General features: G+C 35.7%; 1 protein-coding gene across 1 annotated transcript in view; it reads right to left on the bottom strand.

The window, feature by feature from the left end:
- Positions 1-20,277, bottom strand: part of ANGPT1 (angiopoietin 1) — a 169,458-nt gene that overhangs the window by 14,728 nt on the left and 134,453 nt on the right. The window contains exon 8 of the mRNA XM_017806333.1: positions 3,711-3,841. Within this exon, the coding sequence (XP_017661822.1) occupies positions 3,711-3,841 (131 nt within the window). The remainder of the gene's footprint in view (positions 1-3,710; positions 3,842-20,277) is intronic.

Below are 20,277 nucleotides of genomic sequence, written 5' to 3' on the forward strand. Positions count from 1 at the left end.
TTCTTATATTGTGTAGACAAACTCAGTAACAGATTTTATTATGAGAATGAATATCACTAGAAATCTTGAAGGCGAACAGAAAGATGGAAATGAACAGATAGAGAAGAATCTGTCTTAGAAAAGGACTAAATGACCTCTGGAAGTAATTTCTAGGCCTATGTACTCCTTAAGAGTATTGGATTGTCAAGACTACAAGTCTGACTTAATAGATGAGAAATCCATTGGAAAATCCACTGAGTTTTAATAAATACATGGGAGTCTCTGGCTCAGGAAGATCCTGAGATTCAAAAGATACGGGGAAAGTACTCAAGGGATGTTTAATTTATCTGCATTTTTCTTAGGCCTGTACTGACTTCTTTCAGAGACAGGAGACCGAGGTTGGATGGATCTCTGCTTTCAGTAAAATAAAAAAAAAAACAACAACAAACCAACCATTTATTTCAGTAATTCTATGCTGCTTCAAACCTGGCAAGATATCCAGAAAGTCTCCCTGTCCTTTTGTCAAACTATTTTCGGGATCAGAAGTTTAGCTTCTCACCTGAAGCAAGGTAAATGCCTGTGTGAACATCTCAGACTGCAGTCAATGTCAAACAAGGAAAACCACCTTAAAACTCTTTCCCTGTGAGCCAAGTTACTGTAAGTCACTTTCCAGTGATTGAAAGCAATTGCACAAACAGTTTGGGGCTCAGCTGACTGGTGAGCAGATGGACAAGAACTTGGTCCATGAATCTGATCCTGAGATGTTAAACGTTAAGTGTTGTATTGGAAATCTGTGCGATGCACTTTGGACATCCACTCATTGCTCCATTCTGGTGACAGTCTGTTGCATTTTTAAAGAGATTTCTTGCAAAAAGCAAGAACTTACTGGGGGTACTCTTCCAAGTAAGGCTTGAAATTATATCCAGATACATATATATGTATAACCCTGTGCTCAGTTTACTGGTCTGAGATATAAAACCACTGAAGAAATTATTTGAATAAATGTAATTTGTCTTTAAAGTAAAACAAGCATGCTTAGCTTAAATTTTCAAAGGCACAAAAAAACAGCTAAAACATTTAAATACCTTGAAAGTTTACAGAGCCTAAGAATCCAGCTCATGCATGTACTTTTGAAGCCATTCCCTAAAATCAACATTAAGAGAAATTCAAGTAGCATAATGTGGCTCTTGAAAGGAGAAGAAAGACACACACACAAAACACTATTGGTGCTTCTGTATTATTCTCCCAGTATTTAATTTCTCATTCTGGGGAAGAAGGGTGAGATAAAGGAGGAGATAGAATAATAGTTATGATATAGACCAAATAAAACTGACAACTAGCAAGATGACAGAGAGAAATATGTGTTTTCCTTACATTTTATTTTCAGCCTTGATTATAACCATATCACAGTCTTGAGCTTCAGCTTATCTCAGCCTTTATTCCTGACATAAATATACTCAGTTCACCTCATAGAGATAACAGGCTCACCCAAACTGTCAAGATAGCTAGAAACCTGCCTGCAGATTTCATATCATTCATCATTAAAGAGCTCTTTGTGATGTTGCCAAAACTAACAGAGTCTGATATTTTTTGCTTAAAAATACCCTGTTATCATTGCTACTTTTGTTAATTAGTCTTTGTCTGGTACAAAACTGAAATATACTCACTAAAAAATGTTTTGGTATTTAATTCAATTTCTGATGTTCCTTAAGGAATGAGAAAGTCATTTCAAGGAGCAAAGCATAGCAGAGTGTTTGTGGAGAACTCTAACTTGATTAAAGTCTTTCTGTTCTTGAAAAACTACAAATTACTCAGTGCTGTACAGGCTAACTCCGAGGGACTGGTACTCTGAGTCTTGTTCACAAGAGTAGACTTATCTATCTCCAAAGGTTAGTTCCATCTCTTTTTACTCTGTAGTGATTTCCTATATTTGTGGTTTCCTCAGCCTTTGGTAATTCTCCCCTTCTTTATTCATTTGTTACCAGTATATTCCAGTACATGTTTTTCTGGTGGATTTGCAGGACTGCTGCAGCAATATATGTGAATCTTGTGGAACGGTTGTTCAATAGCAGACTGACCTTAGCAGGGCATTGACCTGCCATAGAAGTCAGAGCAGGAAAATAAACAAACCACTCTTCTCCCAGAATTAACTGTCTAGGAGAAGAGGTATTTCCAGGCAACTTAGATACACGAATGAGTCTGCACTTCAGACACAGACACAACTCATACTCAGGAGCTTCCCACTGGACTCTGAACCACCCTGGAAATAACACACTTTGATTTAGCATGGATTCTAAAGGGAAAGGTCAACAGTTTTAATTAAAATAAGCTGTTGACACTCTTATCTAATGTCTGTCTCCAGAACTATCTGATTAGCTTCTATTTTTTTATAGAAATAAAAAGGTACTTTCTGATTTCCTGTATATGGTAAGAAGTTTCCCAGATGACTTTTCATAAGATATCACTAGAGGAAGTTATGGAAATTTGAAAAATTGGCTCCTTAAAGATTTTCCCAACTGGGTCATTTCCAGTTAGCAAAAGAGAACAAAGAGCTAGCATTTGATATAAATTCTCAGTGATGGGAAACCATCTTCTGTTAGCAGATGATAGCTTTAGAGGCTCATATATGCCTGAATATGACCTGAGCTGGATTCAGAGTGCCAGTAACCACAAATAATACTGGTTTAGCAATCAGATCCAAAAGAATGAAAAATTTACATGCTATAGGATCTTTTCCAGGAAAGTTAGAAATCACTGAGAGTCTCCAAAGAAAGGGCCGTTCTTGGTCATACAGTCAATGAACCAAAGAATCCCAATTTAAGCTTTCTGCTACAATGTGGTATTCTAGAGATAAAAATGAGCTTGCCCATATAGGGACTGGGAATAAGTATAATTTTCCAGAGAAAGTTCTCGCTCCTAGGTTAAAGCTTTAGGTGTCGGTATGGGGAGATAATCTCATATATTCCTCCTCTACTCTGGAGGGAGCAAATATCAGTCATATAAAGTATACTTGCTGGCAGTCAGATTGAGTTGGTGCTTTAAACTATCCCAGTATACCTTGTCTGTGCTCTTCTCCACCTCGACTATTTCTTTCCTTCTGCAGTTTGACTCAGCTCACTAGGATACCAGTTTAAATCTTCCCGATTAAAACAGATGGTTGCAGGTCTAGTCTTTCACAGATGAGCGAATTAGTCACTACATTAACTGTGTCTTTATGTATTATGCTCATATAACACAGAAAGTTTAAACATTATAATTATTTCAATAACAGAATCACATCCCTAAGTGAAATAGATAATACATTACAAGCCTAGATGCTGATTGTTTTTAAACTTTACCTTCTCATATCTAATTCTCTGTATTTTTTCTCATCTTTTTCTGGTTCACTCTCCCACTTCTCGCAAATGCCTTCTCTCTTAACTTCTTTTCTCTTATTTTTCCTTTCTTGCCTAAACAATTACACTAACTTATGCTTTCCCTTTGACATTGTTGCAATAGCTTCAGTGCAGAAATATTCTGATTGCATCTCTGAATAATCCCTTCTCTGCTGATAGGAATCTTGAGGTATTGGCACTACCACAATATATGCATAGGTAAGAGTGGAAGTAAAAACAATGAAAGGAATTTTCACTCAGAACTTACACATCCATGAATACAACTTTATCCATGGTTGCTTTAGGAAAACAGTTGATTCCTATCAATGTACCACATATTTTCAGAGTGGTACTCACCTCCAGTCAACATGAGAGCACATTTACACATGCAGTTGTCATTGTCAGCATCTTTTGTACTGAATTCAGCACCGTGTAAGATCAGGCTGCTCTGTTTTCCAGCAGTTCCACTATGACCTTTCAAATAAAGTCTGAAACAGCAAGAGAAAACAATCAGTGTCACCAAAGTAAAAAAAAAAAAATAAGAGACACAGATATTTTTCCACATCAGATTTGCCTTCAGAAATGTCTTGTGTTTTGGTTCAATCTCTTTGTTGTTTCAGGTGTAAAATGGGGGCAATCAGGACTCTTTATGTATCTGTAGTAGGACATTGTCCTTATCCCAGAGCAGAATTGAGCTCAAGGAATCTGAACTGAAAAATGCAGCACAGGAGAGGGATTGAGAGACAGAGGAGTGAAGAGAAATGTCCAGAGATCTGGAATACATTGACAGAATAACTGAGTACTTGAGAAGCTGGTCTCTTTACTGTGGCACAGAAACAGCACTCCCAGTTAACAGCAGTTCTGTTATTAATCCCTGGGCTCGAAAGAGGATTTTAGCCGTCTCAGAATTTTTAATTCCACCATTTACAGCACAAGCCAGCAATCCAGTTCTGCCAAAGCTGTCTCGGAGTGATGAATGGAGAATAACTTAGAGTTCAAGCCACAAAAGTCTTCATAATTTGCAATGTTAAATTTCCCGTTTCTTAAGGAGGCTTGTCAACTAGTTGAAACCACAACCATGAGCTAGAAGCTCAAGCTCAGATGCCAGCAGCCAAACGTGAGAGGAAAGGGAGAGGAGAGAGAGAGGAGTGGAAGGGAGGGGAGGGGAGGTTAAAAACTATGGTTTCCCTTGCCTCTACTTAGGCAGCTCCATGAAACAGACATCACTGGGAGATGGATGCTCACAGAAAAAACCTATTTCCAGTAAATAGCTACCAACATCAGATATATGATCAGTATGTTCTTGGATTTTTTTCATAAAACATTACTGGAGGAGGAAGATATCCTTTTCTGTAATAGCTTCATACAGAGGAAGGAAGAGACAGGATCTCAATGGAGAAATATGAAGCCATAATTCTTACATCCCAGGAGCAAGCCATAGCCATTGGAGCAACAAGAGGGGAAGACACACCCCTCACCTGTCTCACTGAACCCCTACAGGTAGGAATGAATGAGCCCCAGAGGTAACCAAGATTTTGTATACAGTGGGATAGACTTCTCTGAAGAGAAGCTGAGAAGCATCAGTTCTGTTTCTTCTAGGGTTATTGAAAAGGGGCAAATATATTTTTTAAATATCACATGCAAAATGTATAAGGAGTAATGAGAGCAGAAACAGGACTTAAATGTGTAAAGCAGGAGAGACATCTGCTTCTCTCTGTGATTTACAGCTGGAGTGTTATCATAGAAAATGCTTTCCCAACTTCTCCCACAGACACAGTGAACAAGGAGAGCAGTTATGAGTCACTGACTGTTGCTACCTCTTTGTTGTTGTATTTTTATCTGAATACTTTTTATGAATAAAAACGTAAATGCCTTTACCAAAGTTTCATTCATCCATTTGTTTAGATGGAAGACAGATACTTTATTGCAAAGTGGTCAGAATATTAACAGCAGGAGTAGAGAATATCCCTAACCCATTTTAGCCTGCAGTTGTAGTTAAGTCATTGACATTTTTCTGAGATGAGGAGAGTCTGTCCCCCAGACTGAGATTTAAATAAAACCCAGTTTTCCCACAGAACTTTGAGACTGGAATTCTGCTTATGAGGGCAAAGGCACCATATGATGGCTTTCCTTAGTCAAGTGCATGGCTACTGTTTTTTGTTGGTTTAGTTTTGAGGGGGTTTTTTGTCTTGCATGCATCTGTGGGTGGATATAAGATCCAAACAAAGCCAATTGGATTAAACTTGTCATGGAAACTCATTCCAGAAAAACCTTTTCTGTATATCCAGTGAAGTTATTGAGTCCTCTCAAAACATGAAGGCACAGAACCAGCACTTGACACCTTAGAGAGTTCACACTTGCAGACTGACTTAAACTTCACTTAATTTTTTACAAATTTCTTCCTGTGTGTCCTTTCTCCACCTTTAATAATGAAGACAGTAGATGCGAAGCATGAACATTTTAAAGTAAAAAAAATATTAAGAAAAGAGAACTGTCAGGGCTATCCTTCTAAAGCACTGCCTACCTTAACTTGATTTTAATTTTGAATGTTATGTGACTGAGACTGATGATTACATACCTTTGGACTTAATCCTTAGAGAAAATTTTGTATATAGATAACTACACACACATAAACATATAAAAATTTTTGGATTAAATACAAATACCATGCATAGTCAAATACTATTGGATAGCACAAAAAAGAGAAGGCAAAGTGTGAGCCTCAATAAAAGACTGTGAAAGTTCTTAGTATTTTAACAAGGAACAACCTAGGAACAGGAATCCAGGAAGATCATTACCCAATCATAGTGGAAATTAGCCTGTAAGGACCATGTTACTCTATCAAAAGATGCTTGTTTTAGACAAAATTAATCTGAGATCCTTCTTTGCTCATGTTAATTTCTTTGTTTTATACAAGTGAAAGGCTGGAATTGGTCCCATCTTCATCCATTGGACTTTGGCCTTGTTTTGCAAGCTGTGCCTATTTTTTTGCACAACAAAATAAACTTCCCTGAGGTTGTGTTGATAGAAAAATTACTTTGTCACATGATATCTATGATCTGATTTGAAATGGCCATACTAGCTCATTATATCTGCAACACTGACACTCACAGAAGTCTCATAAAGTCCATATAAAAAGCAAATGTTGTTTACTTAAATAAGAAAGACAAGGATAGCCAGACCTTTTTATTAACAAGAATACTATAAAACCCACTTAGTCCGATTAAAAAAAATAAATTGCACAATCTAAGAAAACATAAAAAATAAAGAAATACACAATATTTTGTATTCAATCTTTTCCGAAAGGGGGCATTAGGATTACTTACAAGCTCTTTACTTGCCCTGATATTTTACAAACATTCCACTCATCACAGATTTAGGTCTTGCTAGTTACCTTTGACTTTCCCTCAACACCATTTGTCTAGTATGTCTCCAGTGACCCTAAAAGGATAAAGCTTATCTTAGCTCAGCTCTGAACTCTAGTAGGTTTATTGTACTGAACAGCGTGCAGATGAACCACAGGGTGAAACAGTAATTCTATTTCTTTGGGTTTTTCTCCCCGAATTGGCATTGCCAACAGTTAGGAAAAAATGACACTGCTAAGTTGGCACTACTTTACACCAAAATCAGATCTCAATCAAACCCCAAAACTGGTCCTGAAGCAATCAGTTCTTCTTGTTCTGAGCTTCAGTTCAAGCCATATGGGTCCAAACTAACCTGGCTTGAGATAGCAATTCTGCATAGCACTAGAGTAATTGATGAGCCTGTTAGCTCCCAGGAGCAGTAGATATCTTACCACTTGGACTCAGCTAATTTTTTAGTATTCTCAGATTCAGATTGATAAAATTGAACCTTTAAAAGAAACTGTGAATAACTACCAGGACATAATTTCCTTCCCTTAGAAAAGATAGCAATTCAGGGTTGAGTTCATCTTGATTTTTCTTGAAGGAGATAAAGGAAAGGAAATTTAGAATAAAAAGGGATTTATTCCAATTAAAATTTATAAACCATTTTCAGGACTACATCTCCAGCCTTTCCACTTGCTCACAGCCAAGAAATTCTAAAGATCAAAGAAAGAAGGGGAAAGGCTGCTCAGATTTACACAATAGGCAGGAAAAATAAATTCATGCTCATATAAAAAAGATCAAGTCTACTTTATCTGTATACAGTGGAATTAAAAAAGCAACAAATAAAGAATAGCGAGTAAATTATGAGTAAATAGGAGTAAGAGAAATAGTACATTTGTATATCAAGTTTTGAGGACTTTCGATGACATCTATATGAAATTCTAAAATCACTATGAGGAACAGAGCAGCTGACAGCATTCATTTGGAAACTAGAAAATTTCTTAATGAAAGTAAGTACATCTTAATGATGTACTTAAGAGGAAACGGCACATTTTAAAAAATATTTTAACTGTTCCCTCTTATCTAGTATGGGTGTTAGAAATACCCTCTGCATTTTATTCTTGTGATATTATAGCAATGGCAGCTTGGGATTTCACAAATGGTGAGGAAAAACTCTCTTAAGAATGTTTTGCTTTTCACCATTCCTTCTCCATGACACAACTTGACTACCTGCAGTTCCTTGAAATAAAAGTAAGGTATAGTGTGTGGAAATAATAGATCTAAAAATATCACATAAACAACTGCAAGGCATCCTAAAAAGCCATTTCAAACTTAAAGCAGAAATTTTTCCTGTTGAAGTGATTAGATGACCCGGAATTCTTTCAAATATATACAGCTTAGCTGCTTTCACACCATGTTTAAAGAGTTTAACAGATAAACCTGGGATAATTCTAAATAAATTACCAAAAAAAAGTATAGTTCTGCAACATGCAGCTATGAAATGTGCAACATACGGAATAAGAAGTAAATGCAATCATAAATCCGTGTGAAAAAAATTGTGTGCTAAATCTCATTAAAGTGTAGGAGATAGTTTCTGATGCAATGTTTACAATTAGAACATCTCTCCTTAGAATTTCTATTTATTTATTTACTAGAACTAGTGAAATGTTTGTAAGACTTACACAATTTAATATTAACTATTTTTTCTCTATTTGTTTTCTGTTAGTCAGCAGAGATCACTCAGTCCTTTATTTAAAGCAGACCCTTAATGAAACAGCTAAGAAGTCCTATGCAGCTTTGTTGGTGACTATTACTTATTTTGTCTGTAAACAAACAAAAAATACACTAGCTTACTGCAAATATTAACAACTATCATTAAGGGATGTAGAGAACCACCTCAATTAAGATCCAACCACCTCAAGTTAAGATCCAATTTCACCATTGCCATACTACTAAAAATCTGAGCACAGATCTTCATGACTGGAATTCATAAACATGAGTAATGACCTAATGTTCTTAAGCATTAAATAGAGAGAAACAGAAATACTGAAGTAGGCTTTAAAAGATTCGACTTGGTGAATGGAGAGGGACACATCAAAGCTTGCGTTTGGGAAATACTGTAGAAGGATGTCTCCAAATTCCCACCTCCCTCTTGTCTGTCTCTGCAGGCTAAAATATCCTCTCTCCTGCCTTCTCATTCCATATGGCAGGATGGAACCCCAAATTCTGATTCCTCCTCGAAGAAGGGCTTATTAATTTTGACAGAAAGGGTCATGGAATAAAATGGATACATGCAGATCAGAATCTTATGCCCAGAATTTCCTTTTCTGAATCTTCTCCTCACTGAGTTTCCATATTTTCCTACCTTCAGTAGGAATGGAAGGCACCTACATCTCGGCCCTTCTTCTAACCTACTGGTCAGCACTTACACCTGGTGTGTGGGAATACACGTACACAGATAAGTGTGGACAAATATAAACTCACACTGACTGTCCTTCGTGTTAGGACTGTGAAAGGCATCTTTGTTTTTAAAACTCATGTGACTGCCACTGTTTTGTCCTCTAGTTTGGAAAATTTTGAGGTTGAGGAAGGATTTAACTTGTATCTTCTATCTGGTTCACACTTACATCTAAATTTTAGATAGTTTCAATTTCTGAAATGAAACACACTCCCAAAGATGCTGAATTTGGTAGAGTTTTATGAATTGTTGGGTTAGTCAAATAATTTCATTTATAATGAAATTTAAATTTAGGAGATTAAGTCCCTCTGTAACTAAAGCCCACTGGACTGCAACCATTTAGGAGGACCCAGTATGAGATTATCATCAGGATACTCTTAATTCTAGACACTAATTGTAATAATACTAAGTAAGAAACAAAAGAAAACGAAAGAACCTAAAACACCCTCAAAAACAGATAGCAGCTTCATTTTAAGTTCAGGTTTTGGTTTTGTTTGTTTTTTTTTTCTCAAAAAGGCTTTGATTAATTATTTAGGAATTAAAAATCCTTTTTTATCAATTAATAAAACATAATGTCTGCATTAAATATCATTAACTCCTTATAAAGTTTCCCAATTAGCCTTTTCCTGAACATATTGCAAAATCACATGAAGTCTCCCAATAGTAACAGTTGTCCATGAATAACAAAAGCGCTTCTGTAACAAAGATATCTTCCAAATACTTCATGATAGATAATGTGTTGTGAACAGGAGAAAAATATCTAAATAATCACTCTAGAGAAATACTGCTGTTGCTGAGGTTGAAACTAAAATGTATGCCAAAATCCTGTTAAACATGGAACTAAATATATTGCGATAACTCACTGGGAATCCTAACCCTGGTATTCAACTTTTTCATCATTTAGTACTCCCACTAAAGGACAAAGGGAAACATCCCTTGTGCTTGCTAATTTTTAAAACCAGTGGAAAGACCATCTCCTTGTGGGAGATAGAGCATGAGCCATCTGTGGTGAACTGGGAGATTCCTGTGAGTTTGAACTGTGCTCAGTTGTAGAGTAGAAGGCATCATAGTTGTTGCTTTCGTCCAGATTACAGCTAGATTGCCTGGGCACCCATTTGGATCTTTTTTTCTTTGTTAGGAAATAAAACTTCTTTTAAACATAACTTTTTTTTCTTTTTTGAGATAGGAGGGTGAAATATTTAGATTTCATTAGGGCAGTGCATACTCTCCTTATGAAAACAAACAAAATTGAATCAAACCCCATTTTTTTATCATAAATCAAGATTAACCAACAAACAAGAATGTAACACCAGATAAGGTAAATAATCCTTGGAGGCAAATTAAAAGCAACTCTAAAATAAAAGAAAATACTTTGGAGAAATTGAAGAAACTAGATATGGTGGAAGATGACAAAAACTTAGTCACTACTACTCACAAAATTTTGAACAGTTTCTAACTTATTTAACTGAGTCGCAAGAAACAGTTTCCACCTTTATCACTGCCTGTCTTTGAATGAATGAGTGATGTAACAGTACCAAAGAGAAGAAGAAAGAGAATGTTACAATTCTTTTCTGACTGGAGAAAACCATCAATATCCACCATAAAACCATAACCAAATTAAACTTTTCCCACTCCTATCTTTAGCCTAGACTTGAGAAACTGTGTACATGGTAAATTCATGGACTCTTTATTTAACTTTATTGTATTCCTAATAGACTTTTAACTGCAAACAGTAGTTCTGCAAACTGCTGAAAACCTGAATAATTCAGTAAGTAGCTCTGACAACTTGAACAGATTTTTAATTTGGTTCTTAATACTTTTGCTGCCCGCACATGAAAATAATATCCTCCCACATTTCCTTTACAAAAATGTAAGACAAAATGACCTTTGTATTTCTCCTCTGCTGCTCTGTAGCAATGACTCACTGCTGTAATTATTGCCTGACATTACTGCAGCTCCTTGCCCACTCTCCCTTTGAGACAAGTGAAATGTGCCAGCCAAGAAAACATTAATTCAATATATCCAGAGTAAGAACACATATCTTCCAATTCTAAAGATAAAATGTTAATATAAAATACAGCAATAAATTGATATGATCAGTTTTCCTTTAGAATGGTTTCAGTGCAGCCTGTCTATGGGACAACAAATGTTATATAGTAGAGAGATCTTTCCCTGGGATTGCACATTGCTAACAGAAAAACATGTTTTTTCTCTAAGAGCTCATGTTAATTTTAGCTCGTGTTTGAACTGTACACCTGACAGGTCAAAGGAGAAAAATATGTTTATTTTTGGACAGGAAACATGCAAAAAAACAAGCCATGAATAAAAAACACATCTACACATTACAGCAAGCTATACAATAGTCTAGTGAACCTCGATGTTGTACTGAATGTGAGTTTATATAAAGAGGACAATAAATTTGCTTTTTCTATATTAAAGTAGATTAATAATTGACTAAGGCACTGTACTCATTGGGAAGAGGTAAATACTGAGTAAGGATAATTAAAAGACATCAGGATTTACTATCAGAGGAATTTTTCCTGCCATAAGGCAAATGGCCTGTCATCGTGCTGTATGCAGACAAATGGTTCTTTGTCACAGTTTACAAAAAATATTTAAAAATATGTTTATTCTGGACAGTGCACAAGCAAACATATGCTTCTACTACTTGAAATACATGCTACAGAAGCCACAGAAACAGTCACTGTGGCAGTGTGAGCTGTTAGGTTTGCAGCTGATGTCAGTAACATCGTGGTGATGGAGAGGAAACATACGGTAAAACTGGATTTTATTGCTAACAGGAACAGAAACATATTTAAGGCTACTATCACAATGATGTGTTGAACAGAAATAATTCCCTCTACTCTAATCTGTCACCAAACACAGCACAGAACAGATACATTAATCTGCTACTACCATTTTCTGTTTAAACTATTTTTCAACACAATACTTATTAAAACAAAATCACCCACCAATGTTTTTTGTCATGGAAATCTGAAATGAAACCTTTCAGTTATTAATTACTTTTTTATTATTAAATGAATTTTAAAATCTTACTTCAGAAAAAAAATCACTCACTAGCTATATAAATGCTGAGATTTCCTGTTGCTACAGAAACTACCATTTTTGTCCTGATTCATTGCTCTATAAAGCATAATATGTTAATTTAGAAATTATAGGGGCTGACCTAATTTCAAGCTTGAAATAACTAGAGATGATCAATGTTTTAGACAGACATATAAACACTGAGCATATCCTAAGTGATAATGCAAATTGTTTTGATATCATTGAAGATGGATGAGCTTCTTAAAAAATAAAATACAAAATTAGAACTTATCTGAACTTTTGCCAGCACACAGACAAAGACAAGGTTAGAGAAATTTGGTTAACTTAAAATGTAACCTAAAATGAAAAAGTATTTTTCTCTCTACTCAAGTACACTTCCTGGATTTGGCTGAAGCCAACAGCAGAAATACCAAAATTGATTCTTAAGGGATTTTTCAGCACAGAACTACAAGGACTCTCCAGAGAAACTCATACTTTAAAAGTTTTTAAGGCTTATACAAGTAATCAGACCTTCTGCTGCTTATCTTTGCGGAATTGCTGAATCTTGTGATGCTTGTATATCTTTATTTAAGGATCTGTTTTACAGACATTGAAGCTAGTGAAAAAGTTCAGTGAACATTGGTTGGAAATTGGATTTATCTTTAAATTGATTAATCTTCTTCAAAAATCCAGTAAAAGAGACCCACACAACTCCAGTAAAATTTAACTTAATACTTCTTGAAAATATACTTGGAAGCTCCAAAAATCTCATAAATATAGTTTGCTGAAATGCATGCAGATGTATTGTAATAGTGGATTTCATAAATCCGTGCTTTAGTTGTACTGAGGATGATATTAATTACCCACTGTCATCCACAGAAGTTATACATTATCCTAATTAACTGTTTTAGATAAAATGGAAATGGAAAACTTCATGTATCAGCATGCTGTTTGTGCTGACTTTTATCCTGATGGCTACTGTAGAGATACTGGATTCTTGTTACCATGCAGTGTCATTGAAAAATACCATTTACAAGCTACAGTGAAATATTTATCACATGGTTTGCTTAATTTAAAGTAATTAATCATAAGTAAAAGTTACAAATATCATAGACAGACTTTAGTTAAAACTTTATATAAATCTTACTGATATAAGTTGGTATTTGGAAATTACTGTGTCTAAAGGGTATATAGTCAATGTGTTTTGGGGGGAGGAATGTCAGGGTTTTGATTTGGGTTTCTTGTGCAGTGTTTGGTTGCTTTTTTATTTCTTTGTAAAGAGTATGCTGGAATTATGACTGAAATTAGTTATAGTTGTGCTCTAAGAAGGTTAAGTATCACAAGTCTATATTTATTGTTGAATTACATTAATTAAAACTTCAATATGTTTCATGTTACTCTTTTCAACTAGAATTTAAAGGTGTTATTTCTTTTCCATTTACAGAGATACAACAGAATATGCATATATATGTATGTATCTCGTTCTTGAGGTTCCATAGGTTTTAGGTTTATCTTATCATATTTTATTTCTTTAAGTAATAATCAATAGAAATAACTTTCAAAGTTGACATAGTTTTTCATTTCATCTGGATACTGGACCCTCACTGTTTTCTTAATTGTGGAGGTTCAGTCAAATGTTTATACAGTTCTGCAGAGAACTGAAGTCTACCTGAAACAAGTCACTATCCCAAGGACTCAAAGTACATTTCAGAGAAGAAACTGATGTGCTAGTTTAATTGATATTGTCCCCTCCTTAATATTAGACTATTTCCCTAAAGTTCCATGGTCATGATAACCTCTCGGGTCACAGATCAGGCAGTGAGATAACTAAGCTTTAAGCCTGGCAGGAGAAACAGATCAAGACTTGTATATAGTGACACAAAATATTTTCTATGACAGCAAGTGGTAAGAATCAGATAAGTGAGGAGCAGAAAAGTAAGAGCAAAACTAGGTACCAGCACTGAGATGGTGTCTTTAGATCTCAAAGATTTTGAGTAAACCAAAATGAGACAATGTCTTTGAAATAACCAAAATGTCACTGACATTGAATTATCTCCTATAAGAAGTCAATTCTTGTGATTCACTTTATGGAAATACTTACACTTCTACACAGTGAAAGTAAGAAGCTGTCATTCTATACAAGAATCATGACTGCTTCACACAGGCTTATATTGCTTGAAGTTGTGTGTAGAATCTAAGGCTGTTGTCTAAAAAAGCAATGAGAGGTACACTGCCTGAAAGAATCCCTGGCTTGAAATAGGAGCACTGAACTTTGTTTTTATCAAATTGAATGCTGAATGTGGTGTAACATGTAATCAGCATTAAGGAATTATCTAAATACTAAATTGGACAGAATATCTAGATTGAATAACATTTTTCCTCATGTTTCCACTGGCACAATAGTTGATTGAAACTGTGTAAGATATCTTTCAAATATAGAATTATAGAAAACTTTAGCTTGGAAAAGACTTTTAAGATCATTGAGTTCAATAATTAACCTAGCATTGCCAGGTCTACCACTAAACCATGTTCCTAAGCACCACATCTACACATTTTTTAAATACCTGCAGGGATGATGACTCAACCAGTTCCCTGGGCAGCCAGTTCCAAGGCTTGACAACCCTTTCCGTGATGAAATTATTCATAATATCCAATCTAAAACTCCCCTGATGCAACTTGTGGCCATTTCATCTTGTCACTTGTCATCTGGGAGAAGAGACCAATCCCCACCTGGCTACATCCTCCTTTCAAGTAGTTGTAGAGAGTGACAAGGTCTCCCTTGAGCCTCCTTTTCTCCAGGCTAAACAATTTCAGCTGCCTCAGCCACTCCCCATGAAACCTGTGCTCGAGACCCTTCAGCAGCTTCATTGCTATTTTTTGGACATGCTGTAACAATCTATGGGGGTTTTGTTGGTTTGTGTTTTTGTTTTTTTTTTTTTCTCCTTGCGAAAGTTTGAACATAAGGAAATGAATCATTATTGATAAAAGTGGAAATAGCCTGCAATTAATATTTCATCAGTTTGACTTGATTATTTATACTTTATTCCTTGCTAGCAGTGCAATCTTCTTTTACAATTGTACTCCTTTGGGCATTTGCAGATTCTGGTTTTTTATTTTTTCCAGTGTTAATGACATAATGACCCTATCAAATCATACTACAGCATTGCTATAATGTGGATGGAATGGAATGAGTTTGCAGCTGCCAACAGACTACAATTTTAAGAAATAGCTTAATGAATAACACATTAAAATAAATATTTTGGGTTCTGCATGAGATTTTCAAGATTTATGTTTGGATTCATGTCAAGAGATGTGTGCTTCCTGCTGCACGACTCCCAGAGGAAAATACAGGGATGTTTTGGGGGATATTATTTTCAAAGCAACACATTAATCAGGATTTTCATTCACTTACCTATGTTGGAATCTGTTCAATCCTGATGAGTAAGCCAATTCACATTATGAATTTCTACTAATTAGATTAAAGGGCTTTTTCTGGTGGCTGTGTACTCACACTCATGACATCAGTAAACAGTAAGGGATCTTGATGAATCACTTTGTGGAGATGACAGGAAATGCAATAAATTCCAAATTAGAAACCATATAAGGTAGTATTAATGACAATTCAATTGTTATGACCTCTTTCTGAACCTAATATTTTTAATTCATTTTTACAGTTTGATGTCATCTTAGAGGGTGTGCAGTCATAATGAAACAAGAGTGATTTGACCTTCAGTGAGAGCTCTGGTGGCCCTGCCTCAACAAAATACTTCTTATGTGCTTAAATTAAAAAAATTGCCTAAGTACATTGCTGAACCGGGGCCTAAGTAGGTTTAAAAAAATTAAAAAAATAGAGGAGGGTTAAGAGAAGAAGAAATAGGTGGGGAAGAGAAAGCCAAGGCTTCTCTTATTCATATAGTATCATTTGCACCAGCAATATTAGTTTTTTTGATCAAAGGTTTATGATATTGAAAACAGGATGTAGAACAAAAGTACTTATATATGCAAGCATGTCCCACCTTCAGCCTGAATAATATGCAACAGGTCTGGCTTGATCCTTTTAGTCATTAGTGGCTGTATTGTACAACATGCTACATTCATCCTCTGCCCTTTATCTCCATTATCACACAAAGGTTAAGCTTTCATTATAAGGGCAAGTATCTAGGAAAAGGTAACAAATTTTATAAGTGACTGATGCACAGAGAGTTTCTGTGAAATGTTTATAGCTATTTGAAAAATAAATATTGGCTTCAGTGTTTGCTTGGTTTTCTTAATGCAAAATTAAGTTTAAAAATGCCAAAATGAGTTATGTGGCACTAAGACCTTGGTAGAAAAATATAAACAGACTGTTAAAACATATTTCAACTCCCTTGGCGTCATTTGTGGCCAATAAACAGTCATATATGAGTGAAAGGTTCACTGACTGTCACCCATTTATGATCCAAGTTCTTTGCTGGTGCCACACTGACCAGGCTAACAGGGATCAGCATGTTTTACATGCTTTTTTCCCCCCTAAGAACCCAGGTCGTGACCTCACAAGACCTGTGATTCACAATAATGACTTCTTTGGTTCAAATGGCATTGAGATTGGTGCAAAGAGGTTTTACTTCAGTGCAATTGAATAATAATAAAAGGAAACAAAACACAAACAGTGCACATGCACTTGGGTCAAGTGTGGTGAGAAGTTCCAGCACTCATTTAAAATTGAAAACATTTCAGCCTCTGAGATCTGATGGAACAGAAAACTAGAGATCAAACTCTGTATGGTACCAGGCACTTCTTTTTCTTTTTCTAACTAGGCTTCCACTGTTATTGAGTACCTCCTTCTTGCAGAACTTGCAGACCAACTAAACAATAAATGCTACGCTGCAGTGGATGTTGCAACAATTCTGTGCTCTCATGTTCAAAGTTGTTAAGTGTTTGTAGGTCTATGTAAATTAGTAGCTTCTTAGATATGGTGTATATTTCTACTTTACGGTCTAACTCATCTACTGCGTTGCTGCTGTGAACCAAGTAATGAATAACATCACTCTTCATTGACATTAAAGAGAAAGAGAGCAAAATCAAGTATGTTTCCATTTAATAGGGAAAAAACCAAATAAAAACGAAACACAAAACCAAAACAACAAGAAATTCTTAAAGATTGATGCAATGAATGACTATGGAAACATCTGGGATGATCCCTTTGCCAAATTCTCTACCCCACAGGTACACTTTACTTTTTGACTCATTGAAGAAGCAAACTTACAGAAAATACCACATCACTTTGCTGGTATTATCCTGAAAATATAGTGAATCAGTGCAAAAAGTATTCTCAGGATCAGGCTCTAGAAACCTTGCCAAGAGAGTTGTTAATGATAAAAGGAGGTGAAAAAAGCCCTGGGGTTGGTTGTCTGGGATGTTGGTAACAGACTTCAGAGACTTTTAACCATGTACATACTAGATTAACTAAGGGTCACTCTAAGAATTTCTGCATGTGTTTTTCAGGCAGATGAAAGCTTGCACTGTCAGTTCTCTGAGCAGACATGAGCTCATTCTGCCCACACTCCATCCTGGCTGGAAGCTGTACTGTCGCAATAAGTGTGACACTGAACCTACTCAAGGACAGGATGCTTGGGCTCGATGCCACATTGACAGGTCTACCCAGCTTCTCTTTAGCTCAGAAGGTGGGCAGAGAGTCAAAGGCTAAAGGGGCACAGACAGCACACATCTCTGTGTTAGAAACTGTAAAAGGGGCCTACCAGTCCCATACTTCTGCATTGTGGAGTATTTAAGTTTTGATTTTTGGCTAATGGTGAAAATTGTGGACATTTCTGGAAACTTTCCAAGCAGCACTTTTTTTTTTAATTATTATTATTATTATTATTATTATTATTATTTTAATTCTGGAAATATTGTCACTAATGCTAAATAAATTCATCATAATCTTGTAAACACTTAGTGGTCAAGTTCACTCTGATGAAGATCTTGGTCATTCACAGCAAGAATATAACTTTTCTGAGTGAAATCAGAGACACATCTCATTCTTTGTATCCAAATTTCAACCTTTTCTGGACTGACATTTGAAAGTGTCAGTTTCTTTGGGTTTGATCAAGGTTATGACAAGAATAATGTCCAAGTGAAGTATTTTGAGCTGGACCTGAATTTGGATCCCAAAAATGTACTCTGCTTTCCAAGTTTCACAGATAATAGCAAGGGGAACGGTGCAATCAGGGAATCTGATCAAAGAAACTATTCCAATGCAGAAATATTTTGTAATCGAGAATTTTACTGAAATTTTTTTAATCTCGTTTGCATTTTACTTTTGCCTTAACATTTCAGTTTGCATCCTTAAACTTATAGATGCATTATACTGCAATCCTAAATTGCAAGCATATCATTGATTAGCAAACATTAATGAAACTCTAATTGTTCACACAGTGATGCTGTATCTATCTGATATCCTTACACATATGCCTTACACTTTGTACACAAATTTTCACTATGCTAACCTACATTCTGATAATTATTACAAGTTTCAGAGAGTTTTAACACTTACGTTATACAAGAATTAAGTGAATTTAAAGAGTGAAAAAGTTACAAGAAAATTATTGTAACATTAAACATTAAAACTTAGTTATTATGTTATTTTTTTATTAGAAGTTGAGGCAAATATCACATAACTTATGTCCCTGTGATAAATAGTCTGAATTTAATACCATACGTTCTTGGATATGTATGAATATTCTACACATAATAGTTTTGACAAAAAAAAATTCCTCGTGCATGGAAAATATCCAGAAGTGTCTTAGCTTCATAAGATCTTTTTATTCAGGAACTCTTTCATGTCAAAGCCCAGTGGAGAGGAAGAAACAATATTACTGGATTCTATGCTAAATTCTACACTAATACAAACATCAATAGGTTTAAGCTCTTTGTAAATGCTTTGACAGAATATAAAGAAACATAGCTCTTCTTGGTAAGGAGAGTTGGTAAAAGTGGGAGCTCTTACCTTGGGACAGTGAAGTTCCTTCACAACAGGATCATATAAATTTCTTAAAAATACTTCTTTGGTGTTCTTAATGCAAATATAGAGGTAGTATAAAGCAACAGAGACTTAAAAGAGAGCAACACTGTGCAGGAAGACCAATAATATAGATTAAAGATAATAAAAACAAGATGAGAGTAGTCATTTTAAATTGGAGAATGCAAAATTGGCCAACACCTCATTAAAGTCTGTGCAGCTTTCTCTTAGGCGCCACATCAAGCTCTGTCTCCCCCTGTTAGCTGGGGCACAGCTGGTGAAATTTCCACTGAGCTATAATATGTAAAAAGTAAGATCACTACCACGTTTCTATTGACAATTTTTCTGCCAATACTTACATACATTAAAGAGTTCTCTCAGACTTATGTGCCTGCACAGTAGCCCTCAGCAAGGATTTCACTACCTTGTTCTTGTTTGGCATTATATTATTCCCACATAAATCTACTAATTTTTTTTTCTGTAGAAATCCTCACTAGGTAGTAAGTGAGTGAGCTACTAGCAGCTGATACTCTTCACTTTTCACGTAACAATTTATCAATCTGAGTGACTACCTACCATGCAGGAGCTGTGGGTTTTACTGACTCAGCAACAGAAAGGTTTAAAACCACAAAACTTCCTTCACAACAATGCCATAATCAGCAATATGTGTCCTGCTGCAACGAAATTGTTCGGGATTCACTGATCCTCAAAGGGAGTACAAATGTAAGCCTGTAGCAGAAAAGAACTCACGGCTTCATAACATATAATTTAATAAAATCCTATTTAATTCAAAATGAGACATGGAGAAATCCCTCTCCCACCTCATTGACAAGTGACCTGGTACCTACTCATTCACTGAACAGTGAATTCTTCCTGTCACAGTAACTGTCAGAGCTTCATGACCAGACTGTTTCTCTGCAGCATGGATTGCTGCTTTCTCCTGGGAAGCAACAACTGTGGTCTGGATACCCTCTGGCAAACGAATGCATTAACCCAGGGTCTTTCATTTCTTTTCCAAGACAAGACATTGTCTCCTACCTTCAGGCTGTGAGCTGTGAATTGTCAGTGGATATA

The sequence above is a fragment of the Lepidothrix coronata genome, unplaced genomic scaffold (assembly GCF_001604755.1).
Source record: "Lepidothrix coronata isolate B3197 unplaced genomic scaffold, Lepidothrix_coronata-1.0 Scaffold15, whole genome shotgun sequence".
In the NCBI taxonomy this organism is placed as follows: Eukaryota; Metazoa; Chordata; class Aves; order Passeriformes; family Pipridae; genus Lepidothrix; species Lepidothrix coronata.